Source organism: Balaenoptera borealis (genome assembly GCF_965194805.1).
Source record: "Balaenoptera borealis genome assembly, chromosome: 8".
Classification (NCBI taxonomy): Eukaryota; Metazoa; Chordata; class Mammalia; order Artiodactyla; family Balaenopteridae; genus Balaenoptera; species Balaenoptera borealis.
Window position 1 is genome coordinate 8,725,657 of NC_138865.1, and position 27,416 is coordinate 8,753,072.

Genomic DNA, 27,416 nt, shown 5'->3' on the forward strand with positions numbered 1-27,416 from the left:
GTGCAAGCAGCGTGGGCACGAGGCTGCAGGAGCCCCCTTCCTCCTCTCAGCCCCCGCAGCGCCCACCCCACCGCTGGCAGCTGGGCCGGTCTTAGGAGGAGGATCCTGGCCAGGCCGGCGGTCCACCATGGGGTAGCGACCCGGGGCTCCCATGGCAGGAGTCCTCCCGGGGAAGGTCCAGGTCCAGTGGGGAGGACGGCGCCCCTGGTCCACGGCCCACAGCTCAGGCTCCTAATGGCCTGAGTCTGAAAGTGCCCAGAGCCTCAGGGTTCTCTCTGGGCACCGGCAGGGCAAGGCTGGGACCCAGGTGTGGACGAGGCTGCAGACAGGATAGTTGAGCCTCCCGCAACCTGGGGGAAGGACAGGGCAGGAGGGAGCTATCGACCCCTTTGCATGTCAGTGACCCAGTCCAGCGTCAGCCAGGACTTTCAGTGGCTTCTGGGCACTAAACCTGGTTCCCAGGCTGGCCAGGGCGCCCAAGTCTCTCCTGCTCTAGATGGGGGTCCTCCAGCACATGGCCTGGGCTGGAGGGGTACCCACCCCACTTTCCCCCTCCACCTCCTGCACACACACACACACACACACACACACACACACACACACACACACACACACACACACACACACACACACACACACACACACACACACACACACACACCACCACCCACACAGGCTGGGATCCTGGTCAGGCCTGGACCGGATAGGATGGCAGCTCTCACACTTCCATCGGGGCTGTAGTGGTTTCAGCCACACAGTAGACATGGATGTTGAAAAATGTTTGTGGAGTGAAGGATGAATCCATGAATGAATGAATGAATGAATGAATGAATAAAAACATTTAAGGAAAACCTGGGTCCTCCTTCCTCTGTCCAAAGAGACATGGGGAAGCCTAGCCACTTCTCAGGTACGGAACACACTCTGTGCAGCAGCAAGGTAAGGTGGGCAGAAGAGTCTGGATTAGCCCTCCCAGAGGGGTCCCCTTCCCAGCCGGGGGTCCCCTGTCTCCTGGACTTCTTTCGGAGGCTCCAGGGCTGCTGACATGCCCGCTCCAGGGCTCCCTCGACCTAAATCCAGCCTGGCCTCCGAAAGCAGACCAACTCTGCCTGGAAACGTGTAAACCCAGGCACACCTTAGGGGCAAGACCCAGGGAGCAGCGGTGGCCCTGGGGAGCTGGGTGTGAGGGATGGGAGTCCTGCACAGTGGCCTGGCCCGGCGTGAGCAAGGACCACGCGCAGCAGACAGCCGGGGAGACAGAGCGGGTCTCTGGCCCGGCGAGAGGCAGCGAGTGGTACCGTCCTTTCTGCCCTGACCTCGGGGGCCACAGTCACCTGTCAGCTATATAGCTGCATTACTAAGCCAACAACCACAGGGTTTGTGAGGCTCTTTGCACGAGGCCCAGTGCTGCAGGGGAAGAAGCACAGATAAGGGTCCCACGGCCTGCGCTCCAGTCCTGATGCTTTCACTGCCTCACTCTACAGCTTTGAGGAGGTACTCAGCTCCCTCCAACCTTGAACCCCTTGAAAACCGAGAAGAGCCGACCGTGCTTCGTCTCTCCCTTAGGATGTTAACGTGGGAGAGGGGCCTTCCACACTAGCCAGCAGGCCTCCCACTTGGCAGGAGAGAGACCTGGGCTCAGAGATGAAGGGACACGAGCAAGGTCACGCAGCCGACCAGCGGCAGAGCTGGGGTCAACGCCAGGTCTCTGACATCTAGGATGGCACCTGTTCCTCTGCTTCCGGCTAAACGCTGTGGATTCACACAGAAGGAAGAGGATTGCAGAGGCGTGGGCTCTGCGTCCTCCGGCAGGAGACCCGGCAGGCAGGGCAGGCCGCACGCGATGGATCGCCTCGTGCGAACCTCGGAGAGGAAGGCGTCCCAGCACCTGTTTCCCCCCACTGTGCTGGCCGCAGGGCCTCCCTGGCACCCGGTGTTGCCCTCCCTCTTACCTGCTGAAACCCTCTGGGGGCGGTTCTGTCGTCCGTGTCCGAGCTCAGGCTTAGTCAGTGATGTTTGCCTGGGCTTACAGGAACAGCCCTCTCCTCCACGCAAGGAAAATCCATTTGGGTTGGACTTTCAGGTGGTATAAGATGGTTTCCAGCGAGAAGACAGAGAAAATACGATGAGTGTTGTTTTGCTTCTTTTAATTGCTAGAAACCTCTGATCTATTGGGCGCTGAGCACATCACATAATCCTTTTCTATCTGTCAGTGGCTCTTCCTCAATCAGTCTTCAGACCGCGGTCCCCGGGGCCTTCTACTTCTTCTTTGCTTTGGCTTTCCTTCCTTTGTTTGCTTTGTACAACTTAAGAGCTTCATCTTGGCCTGACTGGCCCGTGATGGGGAGCGGGGAAGGGGTGGGAGCACTGAGGTTTAGAGTCTTCTTCTGTAGTTTCAGGTCCAAAATATCAAAGGTTATCTGTATCTCATACTGCAGCAGCTCCTTCAGGCATTCAATGTGGATGTGAATGGCCTCGTTGATGAGATTTTCTAGCTCCTGAAAGAAAAGGAATGTGGCTGGTGAACAGGGCCTGGGGAAGGCTCAGGCTGTCTGCAGACAGAGTCCCACCGCAGTTGCCACTTCTCAACACAGCCGCCTCCTTTCTCAGTGTGCTGAGACCTTCCATTCCCCCCCAGACCCACTCTCCATCTGTCTCCACCCCACTCTGTGCCCTGGGAGGCTGACTTTTAAGGTCTGCATCAACCAGCTCTCCTTGACCTGTGGCTGCTGGCTGAGTTCAGCCAATGGGAGACCCTGGCAGGAGATCTGAGGGTGGGGAGAGGATGAAGTCTCTCATCTTCCTGCCAGCCAGCTGGGGTTGGACGTGGCCATGGTCCTCTACCTGCAGCTGCAGTTCCCTCCCTGTGGCCCTCTCCTACAGCTCTCTTTTTGCTTCTTCCCTCTATCCTTCAGGCGTACTGTGGCAATCACCCCATTGGAGTGTGTCATTTACTGTTCACACTGTTCTGGGCTCGGAGGCCAGCCCCATATCCCCTACTTTCTGGTTAAGTTCCAGTTTTTATTTTCTTTGGACCCTGCAGCATGGCATGCGGGATCTTAGGTCCCCGACCGGGGATCCAAACGGCACCCCCTGCAGTGGAAGCTCAGAGTCATAACTACTGGACCGCCAGGGAAGTCCCTGGTTAAGCTCCATGTGGATGCCAGCCCCCTTCCTTCCTCTTCTGCCCTCATCTCATTCTCACATCTCAAAGCTCCAGTTGCAGGCTTCATCGGAGGGATCAGGGGAAATTGCTCAGAGAGTGGGTGTGTCCCCCAACTAGCCAGACTGGGGAAGAATGAAAACTCAGCCACCACGCGCCAGGTTAAACAGGAGACCCTGTCTGTCATCGCAATCAGGATCATGGCATCATAAAATCCTGGCGACAGGGACCGTGTAACTGTGTTTCTCCAAGTTCCCTGCCCAAGCAACCAATCAGTGGCGGAGAGGTCACGCTTGTCCTGGGAGTGTCAGGGGACATACCTTGAGTATCTGGTTACCTACAAGTCATTGTTTTGAGATTTCATATTTTAACTTAGAATCCCACGCAAAATCTCACATTTGCCCTAGAAAAATAGTGTTCTTCCCCTAGGGCGTCGGGGACGATTGCGCTCCAAGAAGATGCACTATGTTTATCCTGCGGTGCTGAGTGTCCCCAGCTCAGGGGCACAGAGCGGAGGGGACCCTGGCCTACAAGCTCCACCTGGCAGGTACCAGCAGCCACGCAATGGAGGCCTGCAGGGGGGCTGGGGCGCAGGGGCAGGAGGGGAGGCGGGCCCTTCCACCTGCGGCCTCGCCCACGCCCACGTATCTTGGAAGGTCCCTGGAAGGAGGTGGAGACAAGCCGTTGCTTGTGTTCTGTCGGTCCCCGCTCACTGCGTGAAGGGCAGCGGATGCGCTATTTACCGGGAAGACTTAAACTTAGAAGAGTATCATTCGTTCCATTGTATTCATGGTTGTTTAGAGATTTCCCCAGTGTTTTATGCATCTTTAAAGGAACGCTTCCCAAAGCCACCCACTCTTTGGCTGACAATTCAGAACCAGAACGCTTTTGGAACGCAGAGTCCCTGAGACTCCCCGTCCCCACCCCAGCTCAAACCTCCCCAACACACGCACACATATATACACACACGCACATACTTGTCTCTGTGTTCAAAAACAAGCAACAGTGATGTTATCAGTGCCTACATATAGTTAAAAAATGAATTTAGACTCGGCCAGGCCCTCAAGGAGTTGGCTGCGCTGGGACCAAGCTCGTCGCCATTTATTGAAGAGCTGGTCGTCAGGGACTCTGGCTCCTGGAGCCCCAGTGGTCCTTAAGACCTGCCAAGAGGGCAGCCAGTTTCCTAGCTCCACACACACCCCTGGGCCACTGGCTCCACCCCTCCCCCACCTCATCACATCACCGCCCTGAGCTGTCTGTCCCCTACGGCCCTTCCTTCATCCCCCCTGCCCGGCCCAGGCGTCATCCATGGATGCTGGCTCTGCAGCAGACGAAGGGCACTGAGGAAATCTATGGTGGTTCGCAGCCTGGGGGGCTCTTTTGGCAGAATCTGCAGTGGAAAGGACTTGGACTTTGGGGTCAGCCAGACCTCAGTCCAAATGTAAACTCTACCACAGGCCAGCTCGGGGACCTTGGGCCAGGCGATTAAAGTCTCCGAGCCTCAGTGGTCGCATCACTAAAATGGGGCCATGAATTATACATCTCAGGGATGTTTCATGAAACATGCACGCAAAGCCTGTCCCCTTCTGCCCCCTCCTGGGTGTGTGGACCTCTTGCGGACCTCAGGGTCCAGCCCGGACGTCCTCTTTGTGGGAAGGGACGCTGGTGCGGGACAGGCGAGCCTCCTCCCCCCCCGAGGGCCCCACCTCACCTCTCTCTTCAGGGCCTGGCGCTGCCACCCGGGCAGCTCCGGGAGCATCTCCTGCAACAGATGCTGCTGCTGTAGTTGCAGGGCCTCCTTCAGCTGCAGCACGTAGGCCCGCGTCTGCACCTCGGCCGCGCTGAGCCCCACCACCTGCTGCCGGTGCTTCCAGACGGCCTGGTCCTTGCCCGCAGCCAGCGGGAGGGGCTGGGGCGGCACGCACACCTCCAGGTGAGTGACGGTCAGGTTGACGTCCTGGTCCTGGCCCAGGACGTACTGGTAGAGTTTGTAGTGGCGGATGAACGTGTTGTGGAAGTAGTCGCACTGGGCCAGCAGGTGGGTGGTGTTCAACTGCCCCCGGTAATCTCTGAGCTTGTTCCCCAGGATCGTCACAGCCTCAGTGATGGAGCAGCCTGTGGGCGCAGAGGGGCCGGGCATCGAGTGTGAGTGGGGCTGAAGCTGCACTGACGGCTGATTGATACGGACTTGGACCCCAGCGTCCACGTCCTACCGCTATCCTATGTCACCCTTTAGGAGGTCTTGAAAGCCATGGAGCGCATCATGTTTCCCCTTTACCTGGGCTTCTGGGACGCTCAGAGGCAATTTTATGCAGTAGCTTACATTTATCCCATTTTCTCTGATACGGTTATCTCACGCCTTACCTATATTTTGACACATAACTCTTGTTTTAAAGACTTATTTCAGCTGTGCTTTATGTTGTTTCCACTTCAGACCCTTTGGGAAGGAGATGAGGGTATAAAAAAGGATTCTGAACCGAGTGGAGCATGAGAGACATTGTATTGGCGACTGGGTCACAGAGTTAGGCCAGTGTTGTCTAGACCGCGCAAAGATCAGTCAGCTCCGAGGGTAGCACTGGGCAACACTCCTTGGAGGGTAAACCGCCTTCTCCCATGTCCTCCCTTTCACGCCTCTTCCTCACAAGCCCGTCGGAAGCCCGGGGTAGGGGTGTGGTTGGAGCTGGGGCAGGACTCTCTCCAGCATGTGATTGCGTCTTAAGACAGGGATGGTTCATTAAAGGGTCGCGGCTAAATGAGGTGCGTGTCCTGTGAACGGACCTCCGGCAGGGAGAGGGCAGGACAAGGGACAGAGAACGACCCTGGCCGCAGCACGAGGAGACCTGAGTCCTCACACGGATGCCATCCCCGGGGCGCACTGGGAACTCGGCCAAGTCCCTCCCGCCCCCTGACTCAGTGTCAGCTCTTCCGATCAGGAGCTTGGGCACAGGCTTTCGGGGAGCCCACAACCCCGGCTACTGAAGGCAGAGCCCAGGCGTTGCACGCGGGGAGCCTGGCTTTCCTCCCGGGGTGGAGGCCAGCCCGCCCGCAGGTCCCCGTCCTCATCCCCCCCGGGGGAGCACCCCACGGGGCCCTGGTGGAGCCTCCCCGCCCCAGCCAGGGTGCCCCCTGCGCCTTCAGGAGGGGCTGTGTCCGCCTGGCCCACACCGTTTGTTTCTCAAACCCTCCTCACCCGCCGCCGATTCTGTGTTCACTCTGTCCTCACTCTTGGCTCTGCCTGGGCCTGTTTACCTTAACTCTCCCCTGAGTCCCGAGAGGGTAGAGGTATCAGGGTCTTAGAGAAATGTTAGTACATGGAGCGCTGCTCCGCCTTGAGCCTCGTTGGCAAGCGCTGGGAAGTGTCACTGGCATTTAGGCGTCAGTCTCCTGGGGGAGGGAAGGAGGGAGGCCTCTCCACCGCGCAGAACTAAAGGTTAGTGGGCTGTGCTTTCCCTTCCTTTCAAGGCAAATCAGCAGGCTCCGAGGCCCGAGACGGTGCTCTGTCTCAGGGTGGTGGAGGGGAGGGCGCTGGGCCCGGACGGCTGACACAGCTCTGTCCCTTCCCAGCTGTGACTCTTGGGCCTCCATTCCCTCACATGTAAAATGGGGGGATAGTCATGTTTACTTTATAGGATTGTTAGGGGGACCAAATGGGATGACATATCCAAGTGCCTTGCACAGAACCCACTACAAGGCAGTAATCAACGAATGCTATAGGAAAAGAGGCATTTGTTTCTGTGCTGTGAGAAAAGTCTCTCCCGGCCACTTCTTTCCTTCTATCTTTTCATCTCTCCATTGGTCTGTTCATTCATCCATCCATCTCTCTATCCACCCATCCATTCACTCATCATCCATTCATCCATTTCTCCACCCAACCATCTCTCTATCCATCCATCCATCCATTACCATCTATCCACCCAATCATCCATCCACCCATCCATCTATCATCCATCCATCCATCCATTACCATCTATCCACCCAATCATCCAACCATCCATCCATCATCCACCCATTCATCTATCCACACATCCATCCATTATCCATCTACCCATCCATCTTTCCATCCATCCATCTTTCCATCCATCACCATCTATCCATCCATTATCCATCTACCCATCTATCTCTCCATTCATCCATCTTTCCATCCATCCATCAATCCATCCATCCATCCATCCAGTCACTCATCATCCATTCATCCATCTCTCCATCCATCAACAATTAATTTGTCAAACTGTTACTGAGGGCCTATTAATTACTAGGCACTATGCTAGGTTCTAGCAATATTATCATGTGTCTTATCAGACGCAACTCTTGCCCTCAAAGTTCTCTCAGGAGAGATGCACAAGCAAATGTTAATATACGTGTAAAGAGGAACAGAATCAGGTGACGAGGAGTGCTCAGTCGAGGATGGGGGTCTCCTGGAGAAGATGAGGCATGAGCGACATCGCAGAGGCTGAGTAGGACTGAGCCAGCAAAGACGGTGGGGGAGGCATGGCCTGGGTACAGCACGAGAGATCAGAGGGGCAAGCAACCACATGGCACGGGTGGGGAACAAGACCGAGTTTGTCGTTGTTGGCACCTAAATGTAGAGGCAGAAAACGGCAAGCGTTGAGTGGAGAGGTGGGAGGAGAGCACACGGGAGGGCCTTGAGCGCTGTGTTCAGAAGCCAGGGCTTTGTACTGCAGGCAGCGCAGGGCTTGCCCAGGGAGACTCCGGTTACGTGGTGGCCTGTGGGCAGACCGCGGCCCAGTCCGGACTGGAGTGCCAGGCCAGCAGGCGTGGGCAGAAGGGGCAGATTTGAGTGGCAGGACTGATGGCCGGATGTGGAGGGGGATAGAGGCCTGCCCGACTCCCAGGCTCTTCCTGGGGACCCTTGGGGAGCAGGGGCGGGGGACACCAAGAGAATATGATAAGCGTGGGACATTTACCTCTGTCGTGACCCCTGTCCTCAGAGACCTTCCAGTCTGTGGAAGAGGAGACTGTTGAACAGATGACATCCCCTCTTTGTTCTCAGCCCCCAGCTCAGGGCTCTGCGCTCAGTAGGGGCCGATAGGTATCCAGTGAGTAAATGAACAAATTCTGACATGTGAAGTGTGGTGAAGGAGCTGTTCATTTATCCCTTCAACAAATATTCATTAGGGGCCTTCCTTCCATGTGTCAAGAACTCATTTATGGTCCAGGAAGGTGGTGAAAGGCTGAGGGGAAACACACAGATAGTATAACCCTGCTCAGGGCTACGTAGGGCTGGGAAGGTGCACAGTAGAAAGAAGTGACTTTCTCAGGGAAATCGGGGAGCAGTTCCCTGAGGAAGTGGTGAAGGAGCTGAGATGTGGAGTGTCAGAGGAGTTACTGGGCAAAGAGAGGTGGAAAAGAATGAAAGCAGGCAGGGGAAATAGCCTGTGCAAAGGCCCTGTGGTTGGATAAAGCATGGCCCATTGGAGGAAATGAAAGGCTGGAGGTTGGGAGGTTGGCAGGCTAGAGAGCATTCGGTGGGTCCCACTGGTTCTCACAGGGGCCTCCCAGACCACTCCACCCCACACCACACCCTTATCAACTGGTTACCTTGCTGTATTAAGCAAAAGTTGAAAGTTAAATTTACTGAAAATAGTTTTTAAGAAATTAATTTTGTCCATTGTTTTGCCAGAAAAATAACAGTTTTGAATGACATTTTAAGATTTGATTGCATTGCTCTCATCGTTATATATTTGTATAAATTCTTCTTTGCATATGTAATTTGACAATTTACGTACGTAAATAAGTCACATTAAAGTTTACTCAGAAAGTATAGTTAAGTTCAACGTTGACAGCTTTGCAGTTTTTAATCTAACTTTAAAATGTTATTTAGTCATCTTTAACCTTGCATCGAATACAAAGAGTAAACTTTATATGTATAAAGCAGATATACATATAGTATATAATCAGACATACAAAATACCTAGGATATTAAAATTTGATAGCAGTGGGCAGTTAGGGAAAAACATCTAAAATGGCTTCTCAAAAGGATCCAGCACTCCCACTTCTAAGTATATACCCAAATAAATGAAATCAGGATCTTGAAGAGGTATCTGCACCCCCATGTTCATGGCATTATTTACAAGAACCAAGATATGGAAACAGCCTAAGTGTCTGCCATGTTTGTAGACGAATGAATGGTTAAAGAAACTATGATACACACACACACACACACACACACACACACACACACACACACACACACACACTGGAATACTATGCAGCCTTAAAAAAAGAAGGAAATCCTGTCATTGGCAACAACATGGATGGACCTGAAGGAGATTATGCTGATTGAAATAAGCAAGACACAGAAAGATAAATACTGTGTGATTCTGCTTGTATGTGGAATCTGAAAAAGTGGAACTCGTAGAAGCAGAGGGGCAGGGGCAGGAAGCCACACCTGGTTCCGAGTTTCTGGGAGGTAAGGCTGAAGTCTGGGGGACTGGCCTGGGGGACAGACGGCTTGAGGTCTTCAGTCTGCAGAGGGCAAGCTGTGTAGGTCGCATGAGAGAGCTGGACTTCATCACAGAAGCTGGGCTCTTGAACCGGAATTCACAAAACGCAAGGACATCCAAGGAAGGGCTTCAGGGCTGACCGGGACCCTGGAATTGCATCTAGAATTTTGCATGCACATTTTTTCTGGGGAGAGTGCACATTAGAGAAAATCATCAAATTCCTAAAGGAAAGGTTAAGAATCTCAGCTCAGAGCTGCGGACCACTCAGAGGCATTAAGCTGAGAAGCGAGATGTCAGGCAGGTATTTCCGCGGGATAGTATGTGGAGGACGGTGGGGACAGCCAGTGAAGGTGTCCCAGAGGGCAGGCAGCAGTGTGAGGTCATCGGTTTCTGATAATCAAAGCTGGACTTGAGGCCTGTATGGAGGCATCTTTGTGTGAACTTGGTGAGGTGAATCATGGAAACTTCTCTGGGCTATGAGGAACTGAATTTGCGGGAAGGCACCCTGCTCCTCTTCCCACCTGGCCAGGCAGCACGTGGGGCTGGGGTCACCTGCACCCTCCAGATATGGGCAGCCCCGGCTGCCTCGTTCGGCTAGGCCAGCCCTGGTCTTCTCCACTCGGCCCTGGCAGCCAGGCACGGAGTCCAGGTTTGAATCAAGAAGTGCGCGAGCCCCGTCGCGCTAACACCCACAGGTATCCCAGCTGCCTGTCATCCTAGAACACAAGTGTGGGCCTTGTCCCTGGTCAACAGGGAAGGACCCCTGGGCTGAAATCTAACTTTCAGCCCCAAGACACTCTTTGGACCAGTTCTGGTTTTCAGCAAAAATTGTCCCAAGCTGGCTCGCGAGACACACTTGGCCCCCAGACCACCCTCTATTTGTCACGGGTGAAGCCCCTGATGACTCAGAAAGCCAAGGATTAAGTCTCAGGGAGAAGCCTCTGGCTTCGGGAGGACAGATCTGTCCTTGCAAGTTGCTCTTCAATTACAGGGAGTGGCCTTCATTTGCATTGGCTGCTAGGAACTTCCTGAAGACGGTCCCCAAGGGCCTGGAGGCCAGCACCTGCACCGAGCACAGCGGAGGGGAGGAGGAGAGCGCGGGGCCAGAGCGTGGGTGGAATAGCCCAGTTGCTCCAGAATCAGGGCAAAAAGGCACTGGGCCTGGACCGGGCGCTCTGGGCTCCCTCCCTCCCATCCCTCACGGGCTGGGTCTGGGGCTGGGCGAGGGCGAGCACAGGGGCGCATCCTGGGGGGTTGGGAAAGGAGATGAGGGGCTGTTCCTTCGGGGTGGGTGAAGGGGAGGATCCAGCTGCCACTGGTGCCCCGTGACAAACCAGTTTGTTTGCCCCTGCCTTGGTTGTGAGGGGAGGAACCCAGTGAGGCTGCAGTCTGGCCCGGCTTACCCTTCCCAATACCCAAACACCTATCAGGGCAGCCCGGGATGGTGGGAAAGGAAAGCCCACCACTTCACCCTCCACTTCACCCCCATCCGGGGTCCTGAATGCTGCTCCCTGCCCCCCTTTCTGCTCTTGAAAACGTTCTGCCAAACTCATCCGCCCTTCGGCGCCGGTGCCAGCTCAGCAGAAAGGGTGTGTTTTCTTTGGGGGGGAGAGAACTCTTGTTCAGGGAGCTCCCTCTGTGGCCCGCATGCCCTGGGTCATCTCAGGCTCCGCCCAACTCCTCCCAGCAAGGTGAGCAGATGTAGCCACCATCCCCGCTTTACCTGTGAGAGAAACTGAGGCTCCAAGAGGTCAAGGGATTTGCTGCAGGGCATACAGCTGGTGAGTGGCAGAGCCAGAATTCCAACCCCAGCCTGACCGGGCAAGGCCCCTTTCCGCAGACAGATCCAAGAGGCTTGGGCTTGCTTTGTAGACTCTGGAGATGGACACTGGAAGGGCCCCCCAACCCTCCCGGTGACAGTTTTCCAAAGGTTGTTTTGCAACAGGTGTTACGTAAAAATGCATGGCCTTGAACACATGTTGGATCCAGGGAAATTAATGTCCTTAATATGCTAATGAGCTCAGCAAAATATGCTAATAGGCTCAGCAAACGGCCAAAAAGGGTTGAGCCTATGCAATGTTTCTTAGATTTAGTTGAGGCAAATACAGACAGACCTTGGAGATATTTCGGGTTCAGTTGCAGACCACTGCAATGAAGCGAATATTGCAATAAAGCGAGTCACCCGAATTTTTTGGTTTCCCAGTGCGTATGAAAGTTATATTTACACTATACTGTAGTCTCTTACGTGTGCAATAGCCCTATGTCTAAAAAACAATGTGCATACCTTAATTAGCAAATATTTTATTTCTAAAAAATGCTAACCATCATCTGAACCTTCAGCGAGTTGTAATCTTTTTGCTGGTGGAGGGTCTTGCCTGGATGTTGATGGCTGCTGACTGATCAGCCGTCTGACCACAGTACCAAGGATCTGGTCGTACTGCACCTTGCCAGCCACGGGCTCTGTTTTCAGGCACCATTCACAGTCACGGGGAGGCCCCCACTGAGCCCAGGGCAGCCCCTGGCCTGAAGATGGCCTTGACGCTGGGGCCGTCCCTTAGAGCTTGGTGTGGTTTTAAGAGCACAGCCTGGGGATTCAGACAGCTGTGGGCTCACAGCTTGCTTCTGCTTCTTAACCACTTGTGCGAGTTATTTTGGATCTCTGGGCATCAGTGTTCTCATCTGTGAAATGGAGGCAATAAAAGCATCTACCTCGTAGGGTTAGATGTGGGCATGTGTGACAGAGCTTTCCGAAGCGCCAGGTACACAGGGGCACTCAGTACATCACGTGGTTGTCATCACCGTCATCGTGAAGATTCTAGGCGTGGCGTCCAGCTCCCCGGGGACTGTGAGGTATTCTGGGATATATCTGGCTTTCCAGAGGATCCCGCATGCTCCGAGGGCAATGCGTTCCTAGAGCTTGGTTTTCCCTCAATCCACTCCCTCCTACGTCCTCACCTGGAAGCTCTCTCTACCTTGCTGGGGGTGGGTCATGGCATGCTGATGTGCTTTTTCTCCTGGCCACACTGGCTGCTGAGGTCAAAGGATGGCTGGGAGTTGGCTGTCCCCAGTTAGGGGGTTCAGAGGGTAGAGGAAGGGGCAATTCTTCTGGTGAGACCATTTACTGAGTGACCCAATAGTTCATAGCTCTCCCCAACAACTCTGGAGCATTCTCTTCTCTCTCTCCCTGCTACTGTGAGCTCCTCGGTGGCAGGAACCTGCTCGAATGGACCAGATTTCCCAATTCCAGAGGATCTTTCCAAAAAACTCTGGACGTGTAGTTGTTGCCCAGTGTTCAGCTCTCAGTAAATAATAATACAACCAGCCTACCCTGGCATGCTACTTTACAGTTTTAAAGCATTTAATTATCCATCAATTTATTTAATTGGTCATAATCAACTTATAATAGAGGTAATTGCTGCCATTTAACAGATGAGTAAACTGACGCTTAGTGGACCTATGCAAAATCAGGACTCAAACCCAGATTCCCCAACTCCAAGGCGAGTATACCTCAGCTACTGAAGTATTTTTGAGGAGTGAACAGAAGGTATGGAATATACAGAACTACAGTACTTCCACTAGGGCTTTTTAATTTTAATTTTATTTTTATTGTGGTAAAATATACATGACATAAAATTTACCATTTTAACCATTTTTAAGTGCACAGTTCAGTGGCATTAAGTCCATTTGCATTGTTGTGCAGCCAACACCACCATCCATCTCCAGGACTTTTTTCATCTTGCAAAACTGAAACTCTCTCCCCATTAAACACTAACTCCCCATTTACCTTCTCCTTCCAGCCCCTAACAACACTTGTTCTACTTTGTCTGTACAAATTTGATCACCCTAGGTACCTCATATAAATGGAATCACGCAGTATTTATCTTTTTGTGACTGGCTTCTCTCCTTCAGCAGAATGTCCTCAAGGTTCATCCATGTTGTAGCATGTGTCAGAATTTCCTTCCTTTTGAAGGCTGAATAATATTCCATTGTATGGACAGACCATGTTTTGGTTATCCATTCATCTGTTGATGGGTTGCTTCTACTGTTTGGCTATTGTGAGTAATGCTGCCATGGACAAGGGTGTACAAATATCTGTTCCAGTCCCCGCTTTCACTTTTTTCAGGTATATGCCCAGAAGTGGAATTGCTGGATCATAGGGTAAGTGTATGTTTAATTTTTTGAGCAAGTACCCTGCTGTTTTCCCATTCACTAGGTTTTTTGTGTTTGTTTTAAAGATAAACCAATAGTCACATTAAAGGAAAAATCTACCCACACATTAAGATTTAGAAAGACTTTGTTGTCCTTTTAGAGATTTCCTCCCTGTTCACTTTCCTGGGACTCAAAGGGCAAACACAGGGTCAGGTATTTTAAGGACTGTCATGGGCTTTTGCCCAAGTTCTTCTCTTTGTCCATAGTGGTCCCCTGCCTTGTCTGCTTAGCAAATGCACCCTTCACCCCCATTCCTCAAGAAGTTGGCTAATGCTAAAGAGCTTTGGCAAGAAAGACTGCCAAAACTCTGGGGCCAGATGATCTCAAGGTTAATGCTGGTTTTGTTTTTTTACTGTGTGACGATTTGCAAGTTACCTAACCTCTCTGAACCTCAGTTGCATCATCCTGAAATAGGGACAGTAGTACCCACCCAACAGAGCTTGGTGTGAACATTAAATGAGATGATCCCCATGGAGGGCTTGTACGTCAGGACTGCTGAGTGGATGTCCGCTCTTCTCCACGCCCTGGCGTGGTGCTCTGGCAATGCTTGCTGGAGAATGGCTGAGTGAGTGGAGCAGGATTAAGCTGATTTGGGAGGGTTCGGAGGTCAGAACAGGAGCCATCAGGCGGAAGGCTCAAAGAGACAGATTTCAGTTCAGAAGCAGGAAGAAATTTCTAGAAACAAGAGCTTTATCAGCGGAGGAGTGAGGAGGCATTTAGCTGGGGAGAGAAATCCTGAATAATGTGTGTGTGTGTGTGGTGGGAGGGGCCTTGGATCAGGTGACCTCTCGGGTCCTTTTGACTCTAAGAAGCCATGGTGATTTCCACTGAGCTGACAGTCCCCTGTAGCCACACCTAGGGCATCGTGGGTGCCCTCTGCGGCCATCTCACGTTTGGTGAGGGGCCTCTGACTTTGGATTTCATCCTCATCCTCATCGTCATCATCCCCGAGATGACAATGACCACGTAATCCCACCGTCTCAGGGACAGGGCACTGTTCTGAGACTAAAATTTGGCAACTTCTTACCCGTCCCTTGTCCCCTCTGCTGCTGGGGAACTCAGAGACCGACCAACACGTCCAGCCGACCGAGGAAGAACGTGGGAAGTTACAGGGAGGACAGGGAGTCATCCCAAGGGGCCAGAGGTCTGGTCCCCAGGGCACCAGTACCATCTACCCACACTCGGGCACATCCACGCAAGAACACATTAGCCGACGGGCACAGCTCCCTCTCTGGGCTGGGCCTACGCCACCCGCCGCAGCGGAGCCGTCCTGCTGGGCGCCAGGACCCCAGGCTCGTGCTGGGAGTGGCTCCGGGTGACCAAGTTAGGAACTCAGTCCCCAGGTGTGCCGCCTGCCTTTCCAGGTGCTCAGCTCCCCCGCCTGCCAGCAGCCTCGTTCCACTCACCGCAGGGCTGGGGGCTCCTCAGGGTCTTATGTGCCCTGTGCACAGATCCCTCAGGTTAAGATGGAAGGTCGCGTGGCCAGGGCTGGAGGCGGGAGGGCGGCGTACGGGGTGTGCTCTGCTGTCAGACAGACCTGGGTTCAAATCCTGACTCCACTTTGATCTGGGGCAAGCTAGTTAAACTCTCTGGGCCTCAGTTCCTTCATCTTTAAAATAATGCCCATGATGCAAGGTCGCAGTGGGGCTTACAGATGCTACATAGGGAAATGCCAGGATCTCTGTGCCCCCCTACGCAGCAGGGATAGCCCCTCGGGGAAGGCTGGGGAAGGTTCCACGGCACGGTTTTGATTTCTGGCCGATTGACGGGCTCATTCTCACCTGGTGGGCTGTGACCCCACTCGGTGTCAGGGGCTGTGTTAACACAGGGCCCCCCACTCCCCCTCGCCTCCGCCCAATTCATATGCTGAAATCCTAAGCCCCAGCCCCTCAGCATGTGACTGAACTTGGAGATAGCGTCTTTACGGAGGGGATTAAGGTTAAATGAGGTCATGTGGGTGGCCCTAATCCAATATGACTGACGCGTTTATAAGAAGAGATTAGGACGAGACACACAGAAGAAAGGCCATGTGACGTACAGAATGAGGAGACAGCCATCCACAAGCCAAGGAGAGAGGCCTTGGAAGAAAGCAACCTTGCTCACACCTTAATCTTGGACTTCCAACCTCCAGAACGATGAGAAAACACATTTCTGTAGTTGAAACCGCTCAGTCTGGGGAACTTGGTTATGGTAGCCTGAGCAAACGAATACGCTCAGGGAGGGATCTCTGGAATGAGAGCTGTACCTTTGCCCCAAGAGATGCTCTAAGATCTCAGTCAGCGGCTTCTGTGGAAACGTCCACTCTCCATCAGCAAAGTTGCCCCCAAAGGCCCCTCCTCCAGGTTTGGTCTGAGAGGCGTGGGGTTCGGGCTGCCCAGGAGAAAGCCGCTGGACACGCAGACTTTCCGGAAGATAGAAGGGCCCCTGCTCTCTGCGGGGCCGCTCCTGAATGGCTGGAAGCTCGCCAACGTGGGCAGATGCTTGGGGGCTGGCGGGGTGGCCCCGGGCATGGCCGGGAGCGCGCTGGCAGGGAGCCTGGGGGAGTCACTGTCTCCCTTCAGCCCCGGGCTGTCGGGGTCAGCTGGGGTAGCTGCCTTCCATCCTACAGCTGCCTGGAAGACATTTCCGGGAGAATCAGGAGTGGCCGTGGGTAGGAACTGCAGATGCCAGTGCCGTGACGCACTTCACCGGACACTCGCCTGGCCGCCTCGTGCCTCCACCGGCCGGCCACTGAGGCCCACTTCCTCCCAGACTCAGGATTTGGGGGCCAGGCCAGCAGGAAAGGGGTTCTTCCTAGCCCAGGTGTCCAGGTGCAGGACCAGAGAGAAGCCAGTGCCTGCCAGATGTCGAGGACGAGAAGCAGAAGCTGCCAAGTGGCTGAAGTGATGCTGGGCAGGTGGTCACAGGCGCCGGGCGAGCATCTGCGCTGGCTCGGGTGCCTCCGGCCTTGAGTGAAGCCTGGGCCGGGGGGAGGCTGCTCCCCACCCCTTTCCCCTGCTGCAATGTGCCCGTCGGAGATAAGAATCGTGGGGCTTCCCCGGGCGCCCTGAATCCCTGCAGCTCCCCGAGGGCCCCAGATGCCCCAGCATCTCTCTCCTCTCCTCCCCGGGACCTGAGGCAGGGTATGCAAGATCTGCCGCTTCCTGTGATTTCCTCCCACCGGGATGGAGCTGGCAGCCTTCTGTCCCTCTGTGTCCAGACTGGTGACTTCACCCTGGGCCCCAAGGACGCAGCAGGATGGCATCTGCCCGGGGCTTCCCGGAGGCTGGCAGAGGAGGTGCCAACTAAAGCACTGAGACCAGAACGTTCTGGTGAGCCATTTGCCAGCACGGAATCAGCTTATGCTTTTGAATAATGGGCCACGCTTTCCCTCCCGGTTCTGAGACTCGATTGGGCCGGGAGATAAGATGAGCTGGCGGCCGTCCTGGCAGAGCTCTGAATCATTGTTGTGCAAACATGACCCTCCTTAAAGGCTGTCTGCCAACTTTGTTACCTAGTATGCAAACAGAACTCAACCATCACTAGCCCTAGATTAACCCCCCCCCCAAAAAAAATTCATCCCTGGAGAAGCTACCTTCCAAGAAGAGGGACAGCCCACTGTGGACTTTAGCCGAAACAGAAGCTGGAAGGTGAGCTGGCCAGCCAGTGTGACCCCCGGCTGTCTGCATCCCACGGCCCACGACCTGTGATGGGTGGGATGTGCCTGGGGGAAGGGGCAGGCGGGACACGAGATGAGAAGGACCAGAGCTTCTCTGGGATCTGACCTTCCTGCCCCTGACGGCCAGGGTCCCCTAACAGGGGGAATGAAGAGACACCATCTCCTCATGCTGGTGGGCACTGGGCCCTTCTCACCAGTGTGCCTGAGGGCGGGGCAGCTGCATTAGGGGCCAGTCTGGACCTCCATTCTGCAGGCTCATGACTTGAACCCATCTGCAGTCCTGCCTGCAGGGGGAGGGAGAGACAAGAAATGGCCCAGACAGCAAGACCCCGGGGCGGGGGCCAGCGTGCAGCAACCTCTGGTGCTGGACCACCAGCCTCTGCTGTGTGGCCTGCCTCACCTCCACGCCTGGTGGGAGCTAACCTTTGCCGAGCATTTCCTACATGCTTCCCACTCTATTATACTCTGCAGACCCTGTCTCTTTAGTTTTTCCAACCGCCTTATGAGTGGGAACTATTATGGCCCTATTTTAGAGGTAAGGAACGGAAGGCACAGAGAGGTAAAGTACTGCTCTCAAGGTTGCACAGTAATGTGTTTGAGGCAGACTTGAATCCAGGTCTACTGACTGCAGAGTTTGGTGCCTGATTGCTCGGCTATGCGGCCTTTAGCCTGGCCCAGCCTGGGCCTGGAGCTGATGCACGGTGAGGAGGAGCGTCTGGGGGAGAAAGGAGGTGCCCGCTGAAATTCCACCCCCGCCTCTGAGGAGTGATGCGCTTGTTCACGCTCTTGTGAGTGGGAGGCAGTGTGGGCGTGGCTCTGCGGGGCGACGTCGGGCCAGTCTGGCCGCTTCCTACAGCAGCAGGCGTCATCCTGATGGCACCGTGGCGGGGCCTGAGGTGCGTGGGCCTAGCCCAGGAGGCCGGGTTCTCGGGGGCTCTCCCCTGCTGCACCCACACTCTGCACCCTCCAAGCCCAGAGTCAGCTGGAGTCGGCACTCACAGCGGGTCCGTTAGCCGGGGGTGGAGCCGGGACCGTCTTATCTGCCTGTTTTCTTGCAGCCCCACTTCGGGGACGAGTCTGCAGTTTGCTTTGCCTCCAGGCCCCCTGCTCCCTGCCCGTTGTCCTGCCCCGCTCCCTGCGACACATCTGAGGAGAAAGGGCCTCGGGACCATCTCTGCTGCTCTTGAGAAGGGGCTGGGGTGACTCCTGGACGTTTGCAGGCTGATGTGAAGCGGGATCTGCATAAAGCACGGCCGGCCAGCCACACCTGATCGATCAGGCCACCTCGGAATCACATCACCCCCCCTCGCATCTCTGGGTCTTTGTCCCTGTGGTCCCTCCTGAAACTAAAGGCCGGTCCTCACTGAGCGCTGACCAGGCACCAAGCGCTGTGCTGTGGGCTTCATCGTCATAACCTCAGTCCTGTGAAGTGGGCGCTCTTGTTTTTCTCCTTCTCTCGATGTGTAATTAGAGGCTCAGAGGCGGTGTAGCTGCCCAGGACCTCATGCCCTGCGAGGGACTGAACTAGAATTTGAGTCTTCTCTCCAGGTTTGGAGCCTCCAGATGGATGCTATCTTCAGCAAGTCCAATTTCAGGCACTGGGAGCCCACCCAAGAGCTTCTTCCTACTTGATGTTTGTACCAGCCATGTTTCACAAATTTGGAGCTGGTTTAAAAGTAACGGGAAAATCTTGTAAGCTGGATGTCCCAGGATCAAGAGTTAAAAGACGCCAGAAGGGGAATTCCCTGGTGGCCCGCTGGTTAAGATTCTGTGCTCTCACTGCCAAGGGCTCGGGTTCAATCCCTGGCTGGGGAACTAAGATCTCACAAGCCAACAACGGGCCAACACTGACAAGACGGAATCAGTGGGGATGATTGTAAAGTCCTGCATGTGCATCCAACATTGCCATGTGCAAGGGCAGGATTGGGAAAATGGCTAGGAATGGTGCACTGCCTGCCCAATATGATTGTGACGTTGATGCTGATGAAGAAAATATACCCATGGGCTATATGAATAGGAGCATGTCACCAGGACAAGGGTGACGGTAAAATCCCGGATCACTTCATTGATCAAATCGCAGGTGGTATTGTGTTGGATCTGGATGCCATAGTTTAAGAAGGATGTTGACAAACACAAGGATGCCCGGGGAAGGGCAGAAAGAGAGGGGGGACGGGGTGGGGAGGAGGGGTCTATGGAAATGATGCAGTGTTAAGAATGACAAAGACAGGAAATAGTCCAGGGGAAGATTCTGAGCAAGGGAGGTTGCCCAGTGTCTTCAGTCAAAAGCTAATGTGCTTTGGGCCTTCTCTCACCTTCCGAGATGGCCCGCACTCTGTCTCTGGAGTGTGTTTCTCTGTGAATAAACCTTCTTTCTCTTTAAAAAAAAAAAATGATAAAAGGCACTTGGGGATGTCCAGTCGACATGTGAAGATATAATGGTCAGAGTATATGAAGCCCATTCAGTATCTGCAGGGCCAGCCCCCTGCTTCTAGAGGACAGACTTTGGGCGTGTGCGTAGAAGGTGCGGAAGACGGGTGTAACTAGATATAAGGAGGAATTCCTAATAATGAGAGTGGTTGTATAAAGGAATGAACTGCCTCAGAAGGAGGGAGCTCCCCATCGCTTGGAGTGCCAGCAAAGGCTGGGGAAACCTCGCTGGCTGGTTGAGAGGTGTCCCTGCAGTAAAGGGAATTAAGTTTTCTAATCACCAAGTCTCCTAGCAACTCTAAGGTCTAAGTCTACCAGGCATAGATAGACTGCACTGGTAAGGTATGTGATGGCCAGAAATACTGAAAGCGCCAGTGCAATCTAATCTCCTCAGTTTGAAGTTGGGTTTGCATCATCATCAACTGTTTTTCAAGGGCTCAGCCTGTGGAAGGCTCTGATGGAAACTTGAAAGAGTCCGAGTTCCCACCTGCTTGGGGCTGACATTCTTCTCCTGCTCGTCAGTGTTTGTTCTGGCCACGAGCCACTGCAGAGCTCAAACAACAGGGCTGAACTCTGGTACCCAGGCGTTGCTGTGAGCAGTGGGGAGCGGGACCCGGAGGGATGCCAAGAAGGCCCCGAGGGGGCAGGGGGTGTCTCGGGTGGGATGAAATTTCCCAAGGATCCCTGAAACCAGCCCATGAGCATTGCCATGTCTTGCTTAAGCCTTCAGGCTGGGACCACTGGGTTGGAACGCTGGCCTGGAGGAGAGACATGGAAGGGCACCCGGGCAGCTCAAGAAATAAAAAAAGGCTGATGCAAGTGCACATAATATGTGTGGTAGGAACACTGAGTGGCTTGAAGCAGAGGAGTGATGGGATTTTATTTGTGTCTGAAAAAAATCATGGTGCAGTTTGGCGAATGGGTGCAGAAATACAAGATGTGAAAGCAGTGGACTGGTTAAGAGATGGTGGTGGGTTAGGAAGGGTGGTGGATGAGGAGGTGGTGAAAAGTGGTGAGACTGGACGTTCGGGTGCTGCTGATAGGACAGGTGGGTGAGCTCTGGGTGCATCTGGGACAAGGCATTGTGAGTCCTGTTTGCTTGGCAGCTGTTTACGATCTTGGTCAGAAGGCCAGTGGAGGACCTCAAATTACAGATTACAAAACTTTCATACTAAAAAAATTTTTCAAAATAGAAAAGTTTCCCCAAAAGTACATAAGGCAGTGTGATATTGGCAAAACAATAGACAAATAGACCAATGGAGCAGAATAGAGCCCAGAAATAGGCCCATGCAAATATAGGTGACTGATCTTTGACAAAGGAGTGAAGGCAGTACAGTGGCGTAAAGACAATCTTCAACAAGTGGTGCTGGAGCAAGTGGACATCCACATGTAAACAAACAACAACAAAAGAATTGACACAGACCTTACACCCTTCATAATCATTAACTCAAAACGGATCACAGATCTAAATGTAAAATACAAAACTATTAAACTTCTAGAAGATAACAGGAGGAAATCTAGATGACCTTGGGTTTGGCAATGACTTTTCATATACAACACCCAAAGCATGATACATGAAAGAAGAACTGATAATCTGGACTTCATGAAAATTAAGAAGTTCCACTCTGCAAAAGACAGTGTCAAGAGAATGAGAAGACAAGCCACAGACTGGGAGAAAATACTTGCAAAAGACACAACTAATGAAGGACTCTTATGCAAAATATACAAAGAACACTTAAAATTCGACAATAAGAAAAAAACCTGACTGAAAAGAAGGGTAAAAGTCTTAACAGACATCTCACAGAAGAAGATATACAGATGGCAAATAAGCTTATGAAAAGATGCTTCACATCATATGTCACCAGGGAAACGTAAGTTAAAACAATGAGAGACCACAACATGCCTATTGGAATGGCCAGAATCCAGTTCCGTGGCCAGTTCCATAGAGCCACAGGAACCCTCAGTCATGGCTGGTGGGGGTGCAAAATGGTGCAGCCACTTGGGAAGACAGTTTGGTGCTTTCTTACAAAACTAAACATACTCTTACCATATGATCCAGCAATTACCCTCCTTGCTATTTACCTAAGGAGTTGAAAACTGACGTCCACACAAAAACTTACAGATATTTCTTGCAGCTTTATTCATAAGTGCCAAAAGTTGGAAGTAACCAAGATATCCTTCAGTAGATGAATGGATACATAAACTGTGATATATCTAGACAGTGGAAAATTATTCAGCCCTTATATCTAGACATTGGAATATTATTCAGCCCTTAAAAGAAAGTAGCTATCAAGCCTTGTAAAGACATGTAGGAAACTAAAATGCATATTACTTGTGAAAGAAGTCAGTCTGAAAAGGCTACAGACTGTATGATTCCAACTATATGACATCCTGGAAAGGCAATACTACAGAGACAGTAGAAAGATCTACTTTCTGCTCATTGAGGGGGAGGGAAGGCTGAAGAGGTGGAGCACAGAGAATTTCCAGGGTAGTGAAACCATTCTGTATATTTTAATGGTGGATACACACCATGATACATTTGTCAAAACCCTTAGAATGCATGACACCAAGCAGGAACCTTAATGCAGACTATGGACTTTGCGTGATATTCGTGTATCAGCGTAGGTTCACGGACTGTAACAGATGCACCCGCTCTGTGGAGGGGGATATTGGCGACGGGGGAGGCTGCGAGTGTGTGGAGACAGGGTTTCTGTGAGAAATCTCTGTACTTTCTGCTGTATTTTGCTGTGAACTTAAAACTGCCCTAAAAAATAAAGTCTATTTAAAAAAAAACAGTACAGCCTGAAACCATAAAACTCCTAGAAGAAAACAGTGAAATCTCCTTGACGTTGATCTTAACAATGATTTTTGGGGGGGTATGACACCAAAAGTAAAGGCAACAAAAGCAAAAATCAACAGGTGGGACTACATCACATTAAAGCTTCTGCACAGCAAAAGAAATGATCAACAAAATTAAAAGGCATCCTGCAGAATGTGAAGAAATATCTGCGAACTATTCGTCCAATAAGGGGTTAGTATCCAAAATATGTCAAGAACTCATACAACTCAGCAGCAAACACCCGAATAGTAAAATATTAAAAATAAAATAACAAAAATGGGGAAAGTATCTGAATACGCATTTTCCCATAGAAGACATACAGATGGCCAGCAGGTACCTGAAAAGGTGCTCAACATCACTAATCGTAAGGGAATGCAAATCAAAACCACAATGAGATCTCACTTCATACCTATTAGAATAGGTATCCTCAAAAAAACAAGAGATAACAAGTCCTGGAGAGGATGTGGGAAAAAGGGCATCCTTGTGCACTGTTGGCGGGAATGTAAATTGATACAGCCACTATGGAGAACAGTATGGAGGTTCCTTAAAAAACTAAAAGTAGAACTACCACATGATACAGCAAACCCACTTCTGGGTATATATTCAAAGGAAATGAAATCATTCTTGAAGAGATATCTGACCCCCATGTTCACTGCAGCATTATTCACAATAGCCAAGGTGTGGAAACAACCCATGGATCCATTGACAGACGAATGGCTAAAGAAAACGTGAATATATACTATATATGTGTGTGTATATATACATGTATATGTGTGTGTACACACACACACACACAGGAATATTATTCAGCCATAAAGGAAGGAAATCCTACCATTTGTGACCACATGATGAACTTTGAGGGCATTATGGTATGGGAGAAAAGTCAGAGAAAGACAACTATTGTATGATCTCACTTATATGTGGAATCTAAAAAAACTGAACTCATGGAAATAGAGAAGAGTTAGGTGGTTGCCAGAAGCATGGGTTGGGATGTGGGCAAAATGGGTGAAGGTGGCCCAAGGTACAAACTTCCAGTTATAAGATAATTAAGTCCTGGGGACATGATGTACAGCATGGTGATTATAGTTAACAATTCCGTATTGTATATTTGAAAGTTGCCAAGAGAGTAGGCCTTAAAAGTTCTCATCACAAGAAAAAAAATTGTAAGTAGGTGAGGCGATGCTCGTTAAACTTATTGTGGTAATTATTTCGCAATATATTCATGTATCAAGTCATGTTGCATACCTTAAACTTATACAGTATTGTGTGTCAAGTGTCTCTCAATGAAGCTAGAAAAAAATAGTACAAAGAAAAATTTCCCAAACTACTTAAAGAATAAGTGATTCACCTAAGGCCCCACCCTCCAGGATCCTTTCGTGTGCATTTCCTCACACGAGCACACTCATAACCACAACCGCCAGAATCCGGAGTGCACCCTCAACACATCACTACTGCCCAATCCCCAGACCCGACCCAAGTTTCTCCAGCTGCCCCAATAACATTCTTTACAGCAAAAGGACCCAAACTGGGACCACCTGCTGTGTTTAGTGGCCACGTCGCCTCAGTGTCTTTCAGTTTGGAACAGTTCCTCTATCTTTCCTTGGTTCTCAAGACCTTAATGCTTTGAAGCTTACAGGAGAGGGACTTTGTGCAGTGCCCCTAATTGGGAGTGTTCTTTTTTTTATGACATCATGTTCTGAGTCTTTGCTAGAACCATCACAGAAGGAGGCTGGCTAATTCTTTTGCATCCCGTCAAGCGGCAGAGTATTCTGTGTCCTCTTACGGATGGATCATTTGATTAAGGAGGTGTCTGCCAGGCTACCTCACTGTAAAAGCATTCTTTTCCCCTTTGCAATCAGTGAGGTTGTTGTGGGGAGGTTCTTGGGAAGTGAGTAAATAGCCCATTTCCCATCAAGCATTCACCCACTGGTTTTAGCACCTACTGATGATTCTTGGCTGAGTATTACTACGATGGTGGCCATGGATTTGTTTAATGGATGAATCGGCATCTCAGAGCCTAAGGGGTGGACAGAGGTGGCCACATCCCCTTGTGCCATGGATCACGGGGAGAGATGTTTACCCTCCTCTCCTGAAGCCCAACACAGGGTAGGGGTGGGAGAGATGCTCCCTCCATAACTTGACTGTGGTTCCCCCATCCCTGCCAGCAAGCTGACGCCTGTAGAGGATTCCCTCAAGACACTCAGCAGAGCAAAAACTGATGCTGGGAACAATTTGCAGTCTCTCAGGAGTACAGTGAAAAGTCAATGAAGGGCTTTAAGCAGAATAGTGACACATTTATGTTAAGCAAAAACAAAACAAAAATTCTAAATTATGGTCCCTCCTTCTCTCTTTTCTAAAACAAAAATTAACTTCCCTCTGAGCCTGCTCTCAACTAGCTGCCCCAGAGGTATGGGTCTAATGATGAAGTTTATACTAAAGTGTAAATGACTGACTGAAAAGCAAACACCCCTGGTTGCTTTGTGAACAGCTTGGCGTGGTGCGAGAGTTTCCACCAGGGAGATCAGGGATAAGACTCAGCAAGGACATTCTGTTTGCTCCACTTTCCAGAAAATCTGGACAGGGACCCTCTTTGTGAGCATACGAGGAGGCTAAATGCCAGGGAAAGAAAGGAAGGGGCTCCAGGCTTCTCGGAGAGCTCCTGGGGTTGTGTGCCCTCCCCAAGCCTCACTGACTCCTGCCCTGGATGCCCCGTACCTTTGGTTTCCTTGAGCAGCTCTTCTGTGAACTTGACCACCTGGGCCACCTCTACCCAGGGGAAGCCTTTGCCCACAGCGAAGATGATACTTTCGTAGAGGGTGTCCAGCAGGATGCTTCTGCGGGAGTCTCTGAGCTCGTCAAACTCTTCCCAGTTGAGCAGTCTCCGTAGGTGCTCCCGACCTTCTGGTTTCTGCAGGGCATGATATACGAGGGGTGGAGGATGAGACTGAGGAATCAAGATGCCAACGTCACTGGGCAAAACACTACTGGGGGCCCAGCATATGCTCTCCAGCATCCTGAAGAGTGACCCAGAATGGGGGTATGCTTGGGCAGAGTTCATCTTTCATTTCTGGTCAGGTTTCCCTCACCTTTCTAGCACTGCTCCTTCCTCTGGGCGTTCTCATGCTAGCTGCTGCAGTTCCAGGTTTCTACACCTCCAGCAGGCCTCAAGTCCTGAATTATGATGATCCTTGCTTCCCCTTCCCTCAAACAAAATTTGACATTCCTCTGAGACGACTCCCAACTAACTGCTCCAGAGATGGCGATCCGATCATGAAATTCATACTAAAGTGTAAATGACTGGCCAAGAAGAGGTTTGGAGATGCAATGCTTTAGCAGAGAAATGTGTCTTGCTTGGTGAAGCTAGGCGATAGAGACTGGTCAGGGTACATCTTATTCCCCTCTATAGGTTAGGATTCATTTTACTTGAGAGTTCGCCTGGCCCTTCCAGAAAGGTTCTTAGAGATCACCAACACATGTAGGAGAATCAAGTGCCTTTCAAGGAGGGGGTAAGAAAAGGTGTGGCATGAAGTGGGCAACCACCAAACATAGGAGCTCCCCTGGGGTGAGGGGAGGGGGAACTGATGGAAGACGGTGCCCGAGTAAGGCCCAGAGCCTTGTCTCAGCCCCTGGTCACTCCTCTCTCCTCCCCTGCAGCCCTTTTAGATCCCTAGGTTGGCACCTGATGGGACAGCTGGCTGGAAGATCCAGGGAAGGTGGTGAAATCACAGGTCCTGGGGAGGGGCCTTCCCCAGCAGCTTGAGGCTGCCGGTCAGAGGCTGACCTGTGCACATAGCTGGCCTGGGGTCTTCTTGCCTGAGGTCTGCAGCAGAGCCCTGACACCCCTCTGTGGACAGCTAAGAGACCTGAGCCCTGCAGGCTGGATTCTCTTCACTCCGCAGGTGCCCACCTTGCTCATGTCTTCCGGCCTCAGAAATGGTTCTGAGAAACCGTCAAAATCTGCCCCCTTCTTTGCCCTAGAGACACAGACCCCACCCTCTACCACACACACAATCACACACACACTCCCTCCACACGTTGGTGTACAATCCCAGAGGGCTCACAGGGCCCTGGGGCTCCTGGTGAAGGTGGCACCCCTATGACCAGCCCCTGGGGCCTCCCGGGCCCTCCTTGGAGTGAAGGTGGGCACAGTGCCTCCATGCCCACCTCCTCTGTCCCTCCACGCGGGCTCCGCTGCATCAGGGACTGTCACTGCAGGCCCGGAAAATAGCCCCAAGCTCCAAGGGCTGGGAAGACTTTGGCCTGGCATCCCCCGGGCACACACCCGTGGCGGGCGGGCCTCAGAGCTGGCGTGCTGGGACAAGAGAGCTGTCCAGGGGTCCCTCAGAGGACACACCTCACTCTTAGATCAATCTGAGCACACTTCCTTCGAAAAGTCACGTGTTCTCTTCACCTGAAATTGGAAGACTTTTTTCACTCCCTGGGGTGTCAGGAGTACCATGGCCTCTACACCCAGTTGCTAGGAGACTTAGCCAGGACTGACTCAGAGCTTCAGGAACGCTGGGCTGAGGGTGCCTGCTTTGTGAGGTCACGAAGACCCACTTCGAGGTGCCTCTCCCAGGCTCCTTCCTCCCGCCCCTGCTCTCCAGCTGGCTCTGGGTCTCAGCTCCCCACACCTGCTCAGCGACCTGGAACCCTTTC

The 27,416-nt window shown here is 52.2% G+C and overlaps 1 protein-coding gene across 1 annotated transcript; it reads right to left on the reverse strand.

Annotated features, from left to right (window-relative positions):
* Positions 1 to 667: 667 nt before the first annotated feature.
* Positions 668 to 27,416, reverse strand: LOC309633556 (uncharacterized protein C8orf74 homolog). Its single transcript, XM_082402490.1, has 3 exons — positions 25,473 to 27,416; positions 4,872 to 5,275; positions 668 to 2,495 (listed from the first exon to the last, which is right to left on the reverse strand). The coding sequence occupies exons 1-3, from the start codon at positions 25,813 to 25,815 to the stop codon at positions 2,256 to 2,258; spliced, it is 987 nt and encodes a 328-aa protein (XP_082258616.1). The 5' UTR covers positions 25,816 to 27,416; the 3' UTR covers positions 668 to 2,255.